This window comes from Aphelocoma coerulescens, chromosome 21 (genome assembly GCF_041296385.1).
Source record: "Aphelocoma coerulescens isolate FSJ_1873_10779 chromosome 21, UR_Acoe_1.0, whole genome shotgun sequence".
NCBI lineage: Eukaryota > Metazoa > Chordata > Aves > Passeriformes > Corvidae > Aphelocoma > Aphelocoma coerulescens.
In genome coordinates this window covers 2,407,048-2,424,322 of record NC_091034.1, presented here as the reverse complement: position 1 = coordinate 2,424,322, position 17,275 = coordinate 2,407,048, and the positions used below count along the sequence as shown (strand labels likewise).

At 55.0% G+C, this 17,275-nt stretch overlaps 1 protein-coding gene across 1 annotated transcript in view; it reads left to right on the top strand.

The window, feature by feature from the left end:
* The window catches only part of EPHA8 (EPH receptor A8), a 50,855-nt gene extending 38,568 nt beyond the window's left edge, over positions 1-12,287 (top strand). The window contains exons 6-17 of the mRNA XM_069034887.1: positions 1,192-1,316; positions 1,438-1,600; positions 2,382-2,478; positions 3,134-3,201; positions 3,685-3,810; positions 4,619-4,804; positions 5,416-5,477; positions 5,826-6,035; positions 8,011-8,160; positions 9,369-9,559; positions 10,567-10,722; positions 12,020-12,287. Of these exons, the coding sequence (XP_068890988.1) occupies positions 1,192-1,316; positions 1,438-1,600; positions 2,382-2,478; positions 3,134-3,201; positions 3,685-3,810; positions 4,619-4,804; positions 5,416-5,477; positions 5,826-6,035; positions 8,011-8,160; positions 9,369-9,559; positions 10,567-10,722; positions 12,020-12,134 (1,649 nt within the window). The 3' untranslated portion in view covers positions 12,135-12,287. The remainder of the gene's footprint in view (positions 1-1,191; positions 1,317-1,437; positions 1,601-2,381; positions 2,479-3,133; positions 3,202-3,684; positions 3,811-4,618; positions 4,805-5,415; positions 5,478-5,825; positions 6,036-8,010; positions 8,161-9,368; positions 9,560-10,566; positions 10,723-12,019) is intronic.
* Positions 12,288-17,275: the final 4,988 nt, after the last annotated feature.

Here is a 17,275-nt window from a genome sequence, read left to right as displayed (position 1 = left end):
CAGCGGGGTTGGGAATTTGGTAGTTCAGCTACTGTGCTCCAGCTGCTGCACGTGACAGAGCCCCCTGCCCTCCAGAGGGCTGAGGGACCCTGACACTGCATGGGGACCTCCTGGGTGCTGGTCACCCTTGTCCCCCCAGCCCCAAAGGCTGAGCACGGCTGAGGCAGATGCAGCACAGATTCCCTGGGGCTGTTTGGAGCAAAGGCATTGCCCATGCTCATGCAGTTTAACTAATTCCCAGCATCCTATCCTGTCCCATCTCCCCAGGGTACTCTGTACCAGCAGCATTTTCTGCTTCTCAGAGGAGCCAGCCCCAAAGATGAACTGAGCTTTAACTGCTGCCCTACAGTCCCTGGGTGCCCCACTGCTGCTGCAGCCCCTGTGTGGCCTCTCTTTTGGTCTCTGTGCTGCTCCAGTGACACCCCTGCACTGCAGCTGTGGCCACAGCAGCTCTGTTTTCCCCAGGGCTGCCACATCTCTTTTTTCACCTGACAGTGAAGCTCACAAGTGGGGCCTGAAACTTCCCATGAGCCATACCCAATGGCTGCACCTGGCCATCACACTCTGAGGAACTTCCAGTGGGTATTTTCCCAGTGGGAAAAGAGGCTGGTGAGTTGGTTCCTCCAGCTGTGACAGCAACAGCTCAGGCGTGGCTACAGGTACAAGAACTGATTCACAGGCTCCCAGCTCAGACCTGGGAAGATGACAAATATACCAGGGCAGCAGAGCACCCCCAGGGAACTTTTATACTGGTGCTCAGACCCTGACCACACTTATCATCTCCCCTTTCCCTCTTCCCCTGCCCCTCTCCCTTTATCCCAGGTGGAACAAGAGAGGACAGAGTCCTGGTTAGGGGTCTCCATGACCTGCAACCCCACTGGTCCTTCTCCTCTCTGGCTCCAGATCACAGCAAATCACCAGTGTCCCCTCCTGCCTGTCCTGGGACAGTGCCCTCCTCTCTCATTTTCTCAGAGCTGCTTTACTCCATGGGAAAGAGACTGAGGCAGCCAAAGCAAGGAAAAGCCTGTTTGCAATCCCCATCACAGCACCCATCTCCACATGGCTTTAATTAAACCAGAAGCCTGGTTTAAGCCAGGGGTCCTGCCTGGGGCTCCAATTCCACCCTTCCCTGCTGCTGTGTCCTGCTCCCCCCCATCAGCAGGCACCTAACCTCCTGTGTCTGGTCCCCAGCCCCGTCACAGGTGGTGGTGGTGCACCAGGAGAGCACAGGCCAGAACAGCGTCACGTTGCTGTGGCAAGAGCCGGACCAGCCCAATGGCATCATCCTGGAGTATGAGATCAAGTACTACGAGAAGGTAACGCTGAGCTTGTTTCTCAGAGGCCCCTGCTATCAGCCAGCCTTGCACAAGGGGCTTCTTTGGAAGACTCTGGTCGCTGTGCTGATGCAGAGAGAGTTTTGTTGCTGATTGTCCCCAGGACAAGGAAATGCAGAGCTACTCGACTCTGAAATCCAAGAGCACCACTGCCACCATCTCTGGTCTCAAGCCTGCAACCCGCTACATTTTCCAGGTGCGGGCTCGCACCTCTGCCGGCTGCGGGAGGTTCAGTCAGACTGTGGAGGTGGAGACAGGGAAGCCGGGTGAGTGTGTGCAGGTGTGGAGTGAGGGAAGCGTGGGGCAGAGAGCATGGACCCTGGTGATGCCCTTCTCCGTGGCCACTGTTCCTCCACCACACAGGGAGGGGGCCTGGAGGCACATCCCCTGGCATTTCAGCCTGCAGGGATTGCTTGAGGTTGCGCTCCTGAGATGTTTGGGACAAGAGGAAACACTCAAATTGAAACAGGGTTTAGATTGGATATTAGGAAATATTTCTTCACTGGAAGAAGATATTGGAACAGGCTGCCCAGGATAGTGGTGGAATCACCATGCCTGGAAGTGCTTGAGAAATCTGTTGATGTGGCTCTTGGGGATGTAGTTTAGTGATGGCCTTGGCTGTGCTGGGTTAATGGTTGGACTCAGTGATCTTAGAGGTCTTTTCCAACCTTAATGATTCCATGAATCCATGCTTATACATTAGAAAGAAGAGGGAGGAAGGATGTAGCAGTTAGTTCAGGGAAGACGTAGAGAGGTCCTGAGGCTCCAATCTCCTCTCTGTACCAGTTTGCTGTGTCACCATGGCTTTCTCAGATCTTGGCTTAGTTTCCCCACATGTAAATGGTCCCTGTACACTGGGAGAGGCTTAAAACTGGGAGTAAGTGGAACAGCCATCTTTGGTCTTCATCTTTGAAGACCATGACCCCATGGTCATCCCAAGGCTTTACTATTGAAGACCATGGGGTAGGTACATTCCTGAGCTCAGCAGTGCATTCACCACTCCAGTCCCCACTTCAGCTCACCCCCTTCCTACCCTGCTTCTTCCAGCGTCTCTCCGGTATGACACGATGACGATCGTCTGGATCTGCCTGACACTCATCACTGGCCTCGTCGCCTTGCTGGTAGTTCTGATCTGCAAGAAGAGGTAAGGGTTTTCTGGAGGCCAGGGGGATTTTCTGGAGGTCTCCAACAGGGACAGGAGGGACGGGAGAACTTTGGCACGACTTTTCACCTTTCAGTTTGTCCAGAGCATCCATAGGTCCGGGATTAATAAGTAGCCAAGAGACTTCACTTAAGGGTCACCACTTTCCCTGAGGCAGAGCCAGTCTCTGGATCTTCCCCTCTTCATGCTAGCAGGCTGAATAGTAATAAATTGGTATATACACTATAATATATGATAATATGGAACATTAGCAGCATGAGCAATAGCAATTCCAGTACCTGAACGAGTACCAGTACAAGGGTTGACTGGATGGATTGGTGGGTAGGTCAGGAGTGGAGAGATCTTTTCTACCTCAGACAGATCCAAGGGAGACTGTGTGCTCTGTCTGAGCATGGCTGAGCCAGGCATGTGGAGCACACATGCTTTTAGCACTGCCAAGCCTCGGAGAGCACCTGGAGAGTTCTTTGATCCAGACCAAAGTGTCAGTCCAGCGAGATGCATGAATGCAGCTGGTGGATGGCCAAGTGTTTTCTCTGGCTGCCCACAGCCCCAGCATGCACTGACTTCCACCCTGCTTTTGGAATGCTTGTGGATGGGGGATGGGGGCTTTTTTCTGACCTTTGTCCCCCCGTGGCAGGCACTGTGGGTACAGCAAGGCTTTCCAGGACTCTGATGAGGAGAAGATGCATTATCAGAATGGGCAAGGTAGGACACTCTCTGGGAAGGACCCCAGCCAGCCCCATGGAGGGGCAGAGCTGGACTGTTACCCCCTGACACTGCCATGGTTTCTAGGGGGAGGGGTTTTGTATCTTGCCTCCTCCTAGGAACATGTCTTAGGAGACTTGAGTGGGGGCTTGATCCCAGGGGCATCCTGGTAATGGGGTTGAAAGGTTGAACAGGGTGCACTGAGAGTGCAGCAGGATCATCCCAGAGAGCAGCAGGCCAGGGGCAGGGGGGGTATTGATGGAGTGGGATAATCATGTGGAGAACACCTGGGCAGCCCGGTCCTGAACTGCTCTGAGGACACTGCTGGGCCAAAGAGTGACTTAGGGTTCCTTGTGCTGCATCTCTGTGGCTCCTCAACCTGTTCTGCCCCTGCCCATCCTCTGCCCTGCTGCTGGGTGTCCCTCCTCGCAGCACGGCTTCCTGAGAGTGCTGATCTCCTCTCTCCACTTTGAAACCTGGCAGTGAAGTTCCCCGAGTCTAAGTTCTATGTGGACCCCCACACGTACGAGGACCCCTGCCAAGCTGTGCATGAGTTCACCCGTGAAATAGAGGCCTCCCGGATCAAGATTGAGAAGGTCATTGGGTCTGGTGAGTCCTGGGGCCCAGCTGCCTCTTTGGATCGTGTCTGCTCGGGGAAATCCATGATCTGAGGTTGTGGTGTGCCCCTGGCCCGCTGGGATCAGAGCCATGCTCAGCAGGGCTTCATCTGCTCCTTATCCTTGTGAGATCAAAACCTTGGATAGAGTGGGGGTTTGGGGGAGTGAAATAAACCCTTTGGAGCAGCCTGGTGCAGGGGGTTGCTCGTCAGCAGGTGTGGCACTGGTGGCTCAGGCTGGCACAGCAGATGGCTCAGCCTGTCCCCATGGGTGCCCTAACATGCACCCATGAAAAAACTGGGGTGACAAGATGCAAATGAAATTGCAAGCGAAATGGTAAATTTTCAGAACAAAAGGGAATTTTGCATAGGAGCAGGGGCTTTCAGGGAAGCACAGTGCAGAGATGGAGCTGGAACTTCACGAGCAGCGCCCTAAGGGCTTAACCCAGAGAAATGATGAGGGTCATCCTGGCTGCTCTGAGACTCTCAAATTTGTTCATTAAAAGCAATAAAGCAAGTGCCACTGTAATCACTGCTCTTGGCCCACTGCCTTCACTGAAAGGCACCAGAGACAGGTGGTTTCTGATGTTCCCACCCTTCCTGAACAGGAAGCCAGAGCTGAGCAATCCTTTCAGAGGATTGAATCCTGGAGGGGTTGGAGGGGGTTGAAATTCAGACTGAAACCCGGAGGGGCTGGGGCATGCTGTGAGTATGCTGACAGACTGGATGATTCGTGGTGTCAGTGGGTGAGTGCAAGAAGCGGAGGAGATCTCCATGCCCCCACTTTCCCTTGCCTTGCAGGGGAGTCTGGAGAGGTGTGCTACGGCCGCCTGAAGCTGCCAGGCAAGAGGGAGATTCCTGTGGCCATCAAAGCACTGAAGGCAGGCTACACAGAGAAGCAGAGGCGGGACTTCCTGAGTGAGGCCAGCATCATGGCACAGTTTGACCACCCCAATGTCATCCACCTGGAGGGTGTGGTCACCAGGAGTATGTGGCTGGCAGGGGAGGGAGCGTATGGTGGGGCAGAGTTGGGATGTATCTCCCTGTGAGCAGCCTGGGAGATGGGGGTCAGGGCTCGCTTTGGGTGCACTTCATCCTTCACTGCCCCAGTGGCTTTTCAGATTTGTGCATTTACCTGGGACAGCCACCCCCTTGCCTTCTCTTCCAGGACAAAGTTCCCGTGGCAGTTCCACACCTTGCTCTGCAGTGTGCTCCAGGTTGTTGTTGGTTTGGGAGATGTCCTACTCAAAGGCATTTATTTACTTTAAAGGCTGCCTGTATTGAATCATAATTTGAAGTCTTCCTCCAAAAAGGCACATTTTGATGCAAAGCCTTACACTAATGGAATGCAAATTTCAGCAGGGTAACGAAGCTGACCCAGCCATATCAATGGCACCTGGAGGGAGGGGCACCTGTCTGGGTTGTTGCCACATCCCCATCACTGGGCCAGTCCTGCCCAGCACAGGGGTGACACCAGTCTGAGGGGCTGCAGAAGACCCACAGGCCTGGATTCATGTCTCTCCCAGTAAAAACCTGGCACTGGGCTTCCCGGAGGAAGGTGACTTCTCTGCTAACCTGACCTCCCTTGTCTTCTGCAGGCAAATTGGTAATGATTGTTACTGAATACATGGAGAACGGCTCACTAGACACCTTCCTCAGGGTAAGGAGGGAGTTTGTATTTTCATTCACTGCACATCCCCTGGGGCTGGTTCCTGCTCCTCAGCCTTTCAGCCACTGAAAGCCCTGTGTTAGAGAGAGCTGTGGGTGCTGGGCTCTCACCTCTCCAGCAGACACAGGCTTCAGGCATCGTGTCTGGCTCCCTGGAGTGACACTGCAAAGGCAGGGACAACTGCCTGAGCATGTGTCAGAGGCACTGAGAGGGCAGGAAGTGGGCAGGGGCACAAGCTGGAGGCACTGGGGTCAGAGGAGGTACTAAGCCAAAGATGAGAGGCACTGGGGGGCTGGTTTAATGACAGCAGCACCAACAGGATGGTTATTTCCTTTCCAGAAACATGACGGGCAGTTCACGGTGATCCAGCTGGTGGGGATGCTGCGGGGCATCGGGGCAGGCATGAGGTACCTGTCTGACCTAGGCTACGTGCACCGGGACCTGGCCGCCCGCAACATCCTGGTCAACAGCAACCTGGTGTGCAAGGTGTCTGACTTCGGCCTCTCCCGCGTCCTGGAGGATGACCCTGATGCTGCGTACACCACCACGGTGCGTGGCTCACAGTGCTGGTCCCTAGTGACTGTTGTTGCCTCAGGCCACTGACACATGGAAAAGTCAGATACAAGCCAATACAGGTAGGACAGGAATGGTGATGTCACCTCCTGCTGACATCTAGGCCAAGGGCTCAAACCCAAAGAGGTCCTGGGCCTCAATGCGTTGTCCTTCGCACAGGGACATCCCAGAACTGAGTGTGCAGTGAACAAAGAGCAGCAGGATGGGAGGGCGGGGAGTTATCAAACGTCCCCAACCAACTGCTCCCATGGGCACGTGTGGCTTACATGTCCCTGTTGGAGTCCTTCCCTAGGCTGTGTAGCTCCATCCACTCCTCAGTTGTCCTAGACCCGTCAATCTGTAGGGGGGTGTTCTGGTCTACCCTTCAGCATCGTGGCCACACACTGGTTTTTCCATGTGACTGCCTCATTCATGGATGTGGAAAAGGTGGGAATTGGTTTTGCAACCTGTGTTTTTATTTCATGCAGGACACTTTTGTCTGTGAAGCCATGTTGAGATTTTTCTGGCCAACCTGGCAGCTCTGGAGCTTGATGTGCTCCTCCATGGGAGGTCATCAGAAGCAAAATGAAACACATTTTCATGAAATACATAGAATATGTTAAATAAAATGAACTCTTTTTGCTCTTCTCTGTCCATGAAAAGAATTAGTGTGCTCCCCTGGCACATATCTGGTGGACAGACTGTTCCTGATGGAGGCCAGTTTGGAGCTGTAGCTGAGGATTCCAAGCATCATTTCTCAGAAAGACCAAGACGAAAGAAGCAGAAAGGGCTTCAGGTTCCTTTGGGGTAGCTGATGCCGAGCATGTCCCAGAGCAGCTGCAGCTCTGAGGGATGAGTGCACTGTGGCCCAGCCTGACGAACGTGGCCTTCATGCTCTTCATGGCTTCAGCAAAATGGAGAAGCTGAGCCAGAGGGGCTCACCGTGTATGTGTCCATGCACTCACCTGCTCCCTCTGGTATCTCAAGAAGTAGCAGGGCATTCCAGATAATTTAACTTTGGGGGAGGTTCCTGCTGCTTGGTTTCTGCTGCTTTGAGGTACCTCAGTGCAGTGAAACCCACCAGAGCTGGTTGCTGTGGAGGAAGACTGTGGGTGGAGCTGAACCACAAGGAGGCAGTGCCAGAGTCAGGATCTCTGGTGAGGTCTCAGTCAGGGTACCCTTCAAATAAGGTTTCTGTTGTGTTCAGCAACTTGTGTTCTTCCTGTGTTGTCTTCAACGTGCTCAGGAGATTGCTTCCCCCAAGGGACACTCCCAAGAGACACGTTGTTCACCTTCAGTCCTTATCAAGGCATGTGCCAGAGCAGGCAGGAGTCAGCAGGGTAGAGGTAGAGGCAACTCTCCCTATACAGGTATCCCTGGAAGGTGATCCCAGACACACCATTCCTGCCCCAGATGCTCTGGGAAGCCCAGCCAATGTCCCCTATACCGCAACTTTCCTCTTCAGATGTCTGGCAACCACATTTCCAGCTTAAAAGCATTCTTGGTCCATACATTGCTGATTTTTGTCAGCATGGTCCTTTAATTGAATGCGTCTTCTTTTTCAGTGTTTGCCTGTCAAAGCAGGGAAGGACAGGGAGCACATCCCATCACTCTCCCTGTCTGCTCAAGTCAGGTTCTCTGCTTGCGCCCAGGGTCAGCTCTGTGCTTGTGTGCTCTGGTAGCCCAAGGGTCTTCTTCATCACTGTGAATTCCTTGTCTCTTGAGCACTGGGGGGACCAAATTGTCCATGAAGACCTTGTAAAAGAACACAGTGTTCTCCTTGCTCTGCTGGAAACACCTTGAAGTCGTCCTTCACACACACCTTTGGGCTTATCTTGTGCACACTGCCTCCTCAGTCCTTCCCGTAAGACGCCACCTCAGCTTATTGCTTGTCCAACAGCTGTCCCAGCTGCAGAGCTCGGGATGCTGAGCCCTGCCTGCTCTGAGCCTCCACTCTCACTCACTTTTCCAGGGGGGGAAGATCCCCATCCGCTGGACGGCTCCCGAGGCCATCGCATACCGCAAGTTCTCCTCGGCCAGTGACGTGTGGAGCTATGGAATAGTCATGTGGGAGGTGCTGGCCTACGGCGAGCGGCCCTACTGGAACATGACCAACCGGGATGTGAGTGCTGCCAAACCTGCCCCTCCTCCTGCCCTCCCCAGGCCAGCATGGTGGGGGGCTGGGAACAGGGGCCCAAGGACCAGCTCTTGCCTCTCCTCACATCCCCACAGGGCTGTGCACAGGGTGCACGTCCCCTCTGTGGGGACAGCAGTCCATCTCTGCACTGCACAGCCTTTGCCTTTGCAGTCCCGTGGCTCCCAGGAGTGACCGGAGCTCACTGGTCATTGACCTACCTGCTGGCCCTTCCCAGTCCTGCCCCGTCCTGGGGACACTGACTCAAGTGCCCGGTACGAATGCAAGCATGGAGGTCACTGCCACCCTGCCTGTGTGCACCGTGGCTGTCCCTAGTCCTGCCTTTCTGCTGGCTGGAGAGATTCAGCACATTGTGCCACCTTTCCCAGTCCCTGGAAGGGGTTAGGGCTTCCCTAGGATCACTGCAGCCGCACTGCACCAGCCTGCCAGTCCCAGTGCTGAGCATCCATCCCTTCCAGTGCCCAGGTGAGGCTGCTGAGAGCCTCAGGCTAGCCCCACCCAGCTGTAGGCTTTGGGCTTGTCTGAGTTGTGTGGAGCCACTCTCACCTCAAGAGTAGTATAAAATCTGAAGGGGAATGTAGGTTATAATCCTGACCAAAACCTGAGGGCAAAATTTCCAAAAGGAGGCAGTAAATGAGTAAAATGAGTATTTTGGTTCTGCAGAATCACAGGACTCCTTTTTTTACCTATGAGTTCTATAAATCTCCCCCTGTGCTGGGACTCCCCTCTCTTCCTAGGTTTCTTTTTATTTTGTGGTGGCTTTGGTGACAGCAGGGCATGAATGCAGTGGCTTACACTACCTCCTCCACACAATTCCTTCAAGCAGGGTTTCCTCTAGCCTTGCTGACCAGTGCCACGCCCTGGCTGTAGAACAACTGAGTGTGAGTGCAGCCCTCGTGGCTTGTCTGCTGGAGGGAAGCTGCAATATTTTAGGCCACAGCACCGCTAAATAACTCTGCTGTCATAGCACTGATTTCCTGTACGTGTGGTGTCCAGCCTGCTGCCAGCTCTGCTCAGAGCCTGCATGCAGACATTCAGTTGTTGTTTAGCGCAAAGCTTGTGCACAGCCCTCTGCTCCCCATCCCATGGCCCCAGCAGCTCTCGTGGATCTTCCCATCGGGGGCTGGGAGCGGGATGGGGGTGCAGCTCCACTGCGGCGTGTGGCTTCCTTCCAGGTCATTAACTCTGTGGAGGAAGGCTACCGCCTGCCTGCCCCCATGGGCTGCCCCACCACCCTGCACCAGCTCATGCTGGACTGCTGGCAGAAGGACCGCAGCGAGAGGCCTCGCTTCTCCCAGATTGTGGGCATCCTGGACAAGCTGATCCGCAACCCTGACAATCTCAAGTGCATGGGCACTGTGAACAGGTGAGGGCTCCCTGACTCCTGTGTGAGCAGGGGCTGATGACTGATACTGGGCAGAGCACGTGGGTTGCAGGAATAAGGGCTATTTCTGACTGGCTGTGGCACCAATGGCTGCCCTTGGGACCATGGACACGCACAGGGCCCGTGGGCATAGGTAGCGGTGGGTAGTGAGGAACTTCCTGCACTTCAGCCCCCTGCTCCCTCCATGGCACCCCCGTGCCAAGACCAAGGAAGTGCAGCAGTGCCCATGCAGCAGCATCCCTGCCTTTACCTGCCTGTGAGGGCTCTCTCTGTCCTGCTCTGCAGGATCTGCAGGGTCACAGCTGTGTGCCCAGGTGGGCAAGAGGCCAACAGCATCTGGCCTGGATCAGGAATAGTGTGGCCAGCAGGACCAGGGCAGTGACTGCCTCCCTGTGCTGGACACTGGTGAGTCCCCACCTTGAATCCTGGGTCAGTTCTGGGCTCCTCACAACAAGAAAGACATGGAGGGGCTGGAGCGTGTCCAGAGAAGGGAACAGAGCTGGGGAAGGGGCTGGAGCACCAGGAGCAGCTGAGGGAGCTGGGAAAAGGGCTCAGCCTGGAGAAAAGGAGGCTCAGGGGGACCTTGTGGCTCTGTACAACTCCCTGACAGGAGGGGGCAACGAGGCAGCAGGTGGCCTCTGGTCCCAGGGAATGAGGGACAGGACAAGAGGAAACAGCCTCAAGTTGCACCACGGGAAGTTTAGGTTTAAAATTAGGGAATTTTTTTTCACAAAAAGGGTGGTCAGGCCCTGGCACAGGCTGCCCAGGGCAGTGGTGAAGTCACCATCCCTGGAGGTGTGGATGTAGCACTTGGGGACATGGTTTAGTGGTAGCCCTGGCAGTGCTGAGTCAACAGTTGGAGTTAATGATCTTAGAGGGCTTTTTCAGCCTTAATGTTTCCCTGATTCTATGGGTGCATTCAGGTGGCCCTCACAGCCTGGTCACCTTGGACCAACCTTTCTGTCTAACCCCTTCTGTCCTGCTCCCAGGTTCACCCAGACACGCTTGGACAGGGGCCTCCTCGACCTGACCAGCTGCTTGACTGTGGAGGACTGGCTGGACTCCATCCGACTGGGGCACTACCGGGAGAACTTTGCCATGGCTGGGTACTCCTCCCTGGGCATGGTGATGCGCATGAACATCGAGTGAGTAGCAGGGTGTGGCTGGGTGTCCCTGCACCAATCCACTAGCTCCAAACAGTGACCATCCTGCCTCGGCTGGCTCATTCTAGTTGGTCCCTGGTGCCCCATACATATCTCTAGGCAAACGGTGTTGAGATTTGGGACAATGTCCAAGGCTGTGCTGAGCTTTGAGGGAAGGTATGGGAGTTGTACTGAGAGGCTGTGAGCACCAAGTCACCTCCAGTGCTCTGTGGTGGCTCTCCAATGTCACCATAGGCCCACAGGAGGTAAGTCAGGTTGCAAGGTGCTCCAGGAGGTCACCTAACCCAACCTCCTGGTCACAGCAGGGTCAGGCGGGAGGTTGCTGTCTCTCTGTGCTTCTCATCTTTGTTTCCCCTGCAAAAGGCCTCTCTGGACCAGAGTGTGGCCGTGCTACCCTGTGCAACTTCTCTGGGATCACTGGGAAGCCATTATAGCTGGGCATTACCTTGGAGCTTTGCCAGACCCTGTGCACAGGACTGGTTCCTTGCTCAGTGCAGCCAGGAGGGAGGCATCACTGGAAGGTCATTAACACATGACCAAGGGTGGGTTAAGATCTGTCTCACTACCCTCCTGCTGTGAGGAACTTGATCTCCCACCTGTCTAGGGAGTTTCCAAGGTGGAGCATCCAAGCGGTACCAGAAAAGAAGGCAACTATACCAGCTCCTACCCTTATGCCTGCTTACATCCCCCATCCCATGCTGTTACCAGTAGTGACAGGGCTGGCAACAACCTCTGCAGCCTCTAAGGAGCCTTGTTCCCTGTCCAAAGGCATGGAGCTGCTGGACAGTGGTTCCTGTGGCAGTGAAAGGGAAGACAGAGAGACACAGACAGAGGGTTGTCATCTGCATCGATCCGGGGCTGTACATGGGGCCTTTGCTCTGGGATTGAGCTGATAGTGATCCCTGTTTCTCATGCACATCAGAGAATCTTTTGAATGGGGAAGGCTTATTATCCATCCATCTTTCTGACTGGGTTATCTGAGGGCATCTCACTAAAACTGAATCCAATTTCAGAGCATCGATCTTGTCACCTACCAGCCTGTCAGGAGTGATCCTGCTCCCCATAGGGCTGTCACAGTGGCCTTGTCAGGAGGAGGTGCCCAAGGGAATGGCAGTCTCTCTGTCCCTGGGAGGATGCCCATGGACCCCCGTCAGGACCAGCCTTGTGCTGATGGACAAGTGGAGAAGAGCCAGGCACAGGTTCCTGGGCCGGTCCATGGGGTGCAGTTGTCTCCCTGGGGCCTGGCACAGGTGTCTTTGACAGTGTTTTTGTTCTCCAGGGATGTTCGGAGCCTGGGAATCACCATGATGGGCCACCAGAAGAAGATCTTGAGCAGCATCCAGGCCATGAGATCCCAGCTGCTGAACACAAATGGCCCCAGGAGGCATCTCTGATCACAAGCTCTGCAGAGCCACATCAGGCATTCCTTAACACTTACCCTGGCAAAGGGGCAGCAGGGTGGTGAGCAGGAACAGGGGCACCAGGAGCTGGAGCCCTGCCAGCATTTCTTTGATTTCAGCGTTGGTGGAAACATGGTATTCCAAATACCTTGGTGGTCCTGTTGCCTCCTTACCCCACCTGAAGGGGGGAGCAGCCTTCCAAGTGGGCTGGGGACACATCATGACTCTGCTCTTTCCCTGTGGGACTGGGGGTCTCCACACAACTATGCAGGACAGGAGGCAACCCCATCACCCAGTGGGATGGTCCAGCTGCTCCTGCAGGTGGAGGGGTATCAGACACATCAGCAATAACCAGGAGCAGTGGGACTGGGCTTGCCATGGCACACAACTCCTTTGGATCAGGCAGCTGGGGAGTTCCTTGGATCTTGAACTAGCAGGGCTCCACAGGCTGCACACAGCAGCTTCCGGTACCTCCCAGCGTACTCCAGCCTGGACCTCCTGAACTGCACCAGCCTGAAGGTGACTTCATGGTCCACCTCTACCAAGAGCAGGAGGGCAGGGGACAGAGTACAAGGTGGCAGTGCCAGGAACAGCTGGGTCTGCCTTCAGACCATACTTCCCAGCTTGGAGGAGAGTTGTCCAGGGCCTTCTACCTGGAGCCTCAAGAAGCCCTGGAGTGCTGCAGGACACTCTCCACCTCTTTAACCCACCAGCACTACTCCTCCCCAGATCCAGCACAGCCCTCCAGGCAGCCCAGGCATGTTTTCTAGGGCCACAAGCTCAGGTTTCTCTGCCAGCAGAATTGTCCTGGCCTCCCCCAGAACAGAGAGGAATGGGAGAGCATGCTCCCATCTCCCATGATGGAGGGACAGAGAAACAATTCTTTGTTCTTATATTGTCCTAGAGAAACCCAAGAGCTGTGCTATCACCTGGCTGCCAGTGCCCAGAGCTGCAGGGTCACCTGCAGAGGAAGGGTATTGACAGCATTTCCAGCTGCAATCACAGCATCCTGTGGCTGAGGACAGGGGCTCCAGGCACAGAGGATCTCACTGGTGGTGACCCCAGTGTCTGGGAGGGTGGTCTGTCCTCCACAGGAGCATTTCTCTGGGTGAGCTTGCCTGGTGCTCAGCAGTGGCCTCCAAAGATGTGTGGAGCTGGTCCAAGAGGCTGAGCTGGGTGCCGAGATGCAGATGAACTGGGGAGCAGGGCAGGCTGTGGGCTGGGAGTTTCTTTTGGTGTAAATACAATTTTCTATGGGTCTGGGAACTGTTTTACTGAAATAGGATGTTAAGTACACAAAATGGTCTCAAAGCACAGAAGCCTCAGTCGTGGGGCTGAACTCACTGCAAAAAAAGTCTGCTGGGAGCATGGCTGGGCTGGGGGGTGACAGGAGGGGAGAGGGACTGGAGGGAGCCATGCTCCCTGCTGGGATCCAGCCTGGCCCACAGCACCCTGTCCTTCGCACGGGCACAGCACACCCAGCATCACTCCAATGCAGGTGCCGGCGGGATCTGGCCTGAGGGCTGCTCCTGCCAGGCCTGTTTGGGCACGGGGGGGGTGGGGGGCGGGTTAAAGCCATTTCTCAGCTGCAATAATTCTGGCTAAACCAGCCTTTCCAGGGCTGGCTTGGCTTTCCATGCAGGGCGCTTGTGTCCTGATGGATTCTCTGACTACGGCGGGCACTTTACTTCTTCCTATGGAAGCTTTTTGTAAGGGGGACGGATGCAATGTGTTGTTTCATTTGTATTGCACCCTGTGTCCTGCACTCAGCCCTGGCACACTCCCTCCCCGCAGCCAGCACGTGACAGAGCTCACGCAAACCCTGCAGCACAGGGGGCTGGGTGCTGGCCCTGTCCTCTCTTCCCAACGTTTGGGACTCCGTCATGGACACACTGGTGAGAGCAGAGGTCAGACCAGTGCCACACCTGTGTCCTTGGGGTTTGCTGGGCAACCCTAGTCAGGTGGGCTGCAGGATCTGAGGCTGGGAGCTGCCAGATGGCCCCTTTCCAGGTGGTTCATGAGTCAGATCCTGCAGCATGGGGTCACTGGGCTGCTCCTGGCTGTGGGGATGGTGGGGCAGGGTTTGCCTTTTATGTTCAGAGTGTGCACTTCCTCCTGGACAATAAAAACCCCTCTTTCCGTGATCCATCTCCTTGCCTGTTATTGTCACTGGGCTGCACAGAGCTGTCACCACTTGCAGTGAGAATAGGGGACACCGCAGCTGCTTTGGGGGGGCCAGCACTGGGATGCTCAGCTAGACACCACCTCCCTTGCTCCAGAAAGCCTCCCACACATGAAGGATGCTTCCCTGCAAAGCAGGAGTATCCATGGGGTGGGCCCACAGGGACAGGGAAGAGCCAAGAGGATGTTTGTAGGCTCCCAAGGAAGGGGTGCTGTGGCTGGGAGAGGACTTCCCAAAACCACCATGTCACTGCTGTGTAGGAGCATCTCATGTAGGACATCTCGTGTGCAAAGGCTCCTCTGAACCTCGGGGGTCTCTTGCAGGTTTTCCTAGACTCAGCCTTACCTTCTTCTGGAAATGCAGATTTTTTTTTTTTTTTAAAGAAAAATTAACACCAAAAAACCCAACCAGTAAAACCTCAGCCCTCATGTCCTGAAGTCTGAGCTGAAGTATGTTCTAGGTGGGCTTGCAAAACTCTTCCTGTGGGTGTTTTAGCAGTGTTCCAGCTGCCCTTCTGTGAAGGATTTACCAGCAAATGAGTTGCAGGACAAAGCAAGCACTGTTTTCAGTAAACGCCCTATAAAAGCAAAATGGCCCCACAGCACAGTGTGGGGTAGCCTCTAAACCCGTCACTGCCTGCTCGCATGCTCCCTGCCTTTGCCACGCTTCAGGGATGGAGGTGACCGTTCACTGCCCCAGCCCGCTCCCCATCCCGCAGGTGAGGAAAGGCCAGCCAGGCTGCCCGGGGCTCTGTCCTACCCCAGCCTGCCTGCACACTGTCAGGTTATCCTGCCTGCCCAGCCAGAGCTTCCTTCTTCATGGTCCCCCCTCCCGCCACTCTCTCCCGTGCCCCTTTCCAGAAGCACCGGCCCCGCAGCTGGACAAGCTGCTCCTGGTCAGTGTCCCCTGTGCTGAGGGTTGAGCTTACAAGTCCTGTGCTCTGCATTCCCCTTCACCTTCACCCCATTTCTGTATTTACATTTCCCATCCCTACAACCCTTACTCTCTCCCAGACCCTTCTCCTTTATCCAGAACAGCTGTGGCTGCCCCATCCCTGGAAATGCCCAAGGCCGGGTTGGACGGGGCTTGGAGCAGCCTGGGACAGAGGAAGGTGTCCCTGCCCATGGCAGGGGGTGGGAACAAGATGGGCTTTAAGGTCCCTTCCAACCCAAACCATTCCATGATAAATATGGTTAGAAGGACTCTCTGAAGGTCATCCTGCCCCTCCAGGTGCCTGTGCAGTGCACATACTTGTGCAGGTTCTGCTCAGACCCTCATCACTTCATACAGACAGGGACAGCAACCACATCATACCTTGCTCATGGTCCAGAGCACAGTGCACAGTGAGACAGCCTGGGCATGGTGGGACCTGTCACTGCTCACTGAGGACACACATTTCACTACTTTATTTCAGTTATTAATAAAGCCAGTATCCATACTGTGCAAAATGTACAAAGTTTTCTTACATTTCTCAGACCCAAACATTTGGAAGGATGGATGATGCTGGTGCCTGGCTCCTTCCCCAGGCAGGGGCAGGGGCAGGGGCAGCGGCAGCGGCACTCAGCCAGGCTGCAGTGCATGGCTTTGTGTGGGGAGGGGCCCACAGCCATTACAGCATCACTTTGTCAAAGCCTGTGAGCACCACACCCAGGGCATCACCCTGCTCACAGCCTCAGGAAGATGAGGCACAGTTGCGTCATTTTTAAAGAAATTGCCATGAAATTGCAGTCCTGGCAGAGGCCCATCACTGGGGACACTTCTCCAGGACACAGAGCCATGCTTCCAGACCTCCTGCACTCCCATCTGGCCAGGCTGGGGCCAGGGTTGGCACCCAGGGATCCTTGGGAAGAGGATCCTGGGGAAGAGGCTGGTCTAGAGTCAGTCTTCCATCCAAGGAGAGGTGATGGACACCCTGGTTCATATACACCAGCAGATAAACCCCTTCCTGTACCAAAACAGCCCTCAGGATGTTCACACCTTCTTAAATGTCCCCCAAGAGAATTTTATCCCATCTTGCACCGCTGGCAGCTGGTCTTTCCCTGGTAAAACAGCTTTTCTTGTCTACTGACACCCAGCATTACCCCAGGCTTCCAGTAACTCATCTCGGAAGCATTTCCTTTGCAGCTGCCCGGGCCCGATTTGGCTGTGTCATTAGGAAGGGAGGCTCTGCGAGCTCTGTGTGCCTGGAGGTGGCAGTCTGGACCTGCGGAGCACCTGCACAGCCCTGCGTGGAGCCGCCGCCTCGGGTCCCCCCCACACCCTGTCGGTGCCAGCCCTGCGGAGGTTTGCAGGGGTCAGTTGCATTCCGGGGCTGGCGGGAACAGATGGTGAATTCGGCTTCGGATTTCTTGATATGATTCCTGTCTGATCACATAGCAGCTTAGTCTGCCAAGGAAGGCTGTATTCCCAAACCACCTTCTCTCCCTGCTTTTAGCACAGTTGTTCAGCGTCATGTCCAAGTAAATTACTCAGGATAATCTGATGTAAGATAGAAATATCAGCCCCAGCTGCTGCTTTAACTCTTGGAAGGATTATGGGGTTAAGTTCTGCATGGGTTTTGAAGTGTCCCATAGGTCATGTCTTGGCAGCCACCATCCAGGATTGCAATAGCAGCACAGCTCATCCCAGGATGACAGAAGTGCCTGCTCTGCCACCAGCCCAATGTCTCCCCACCTCAAGCAAGCCGGGCTTGGGGAGAAATGAGCCAGGACTACCCTGACTTCTGCAGGGCTGGGAATATGGGGCAGGACTCAGAGCAGAGAGGCAGGTCTCACATTAGGAGGGCTCCCTTGGAGCAGCCACAGGACAAAGGAGGAAGGCAATGGCACTTCATCCCCTGCCTGCAAAAGGGACTTCTCTCCTTTGGGTGTAAACCTGGACTAAGCAGCCTGAGTGAACCTCCAGCCACATGATGTGCATCCCGGCCAGCCCCACCGGTCCAGGGGATGCACCC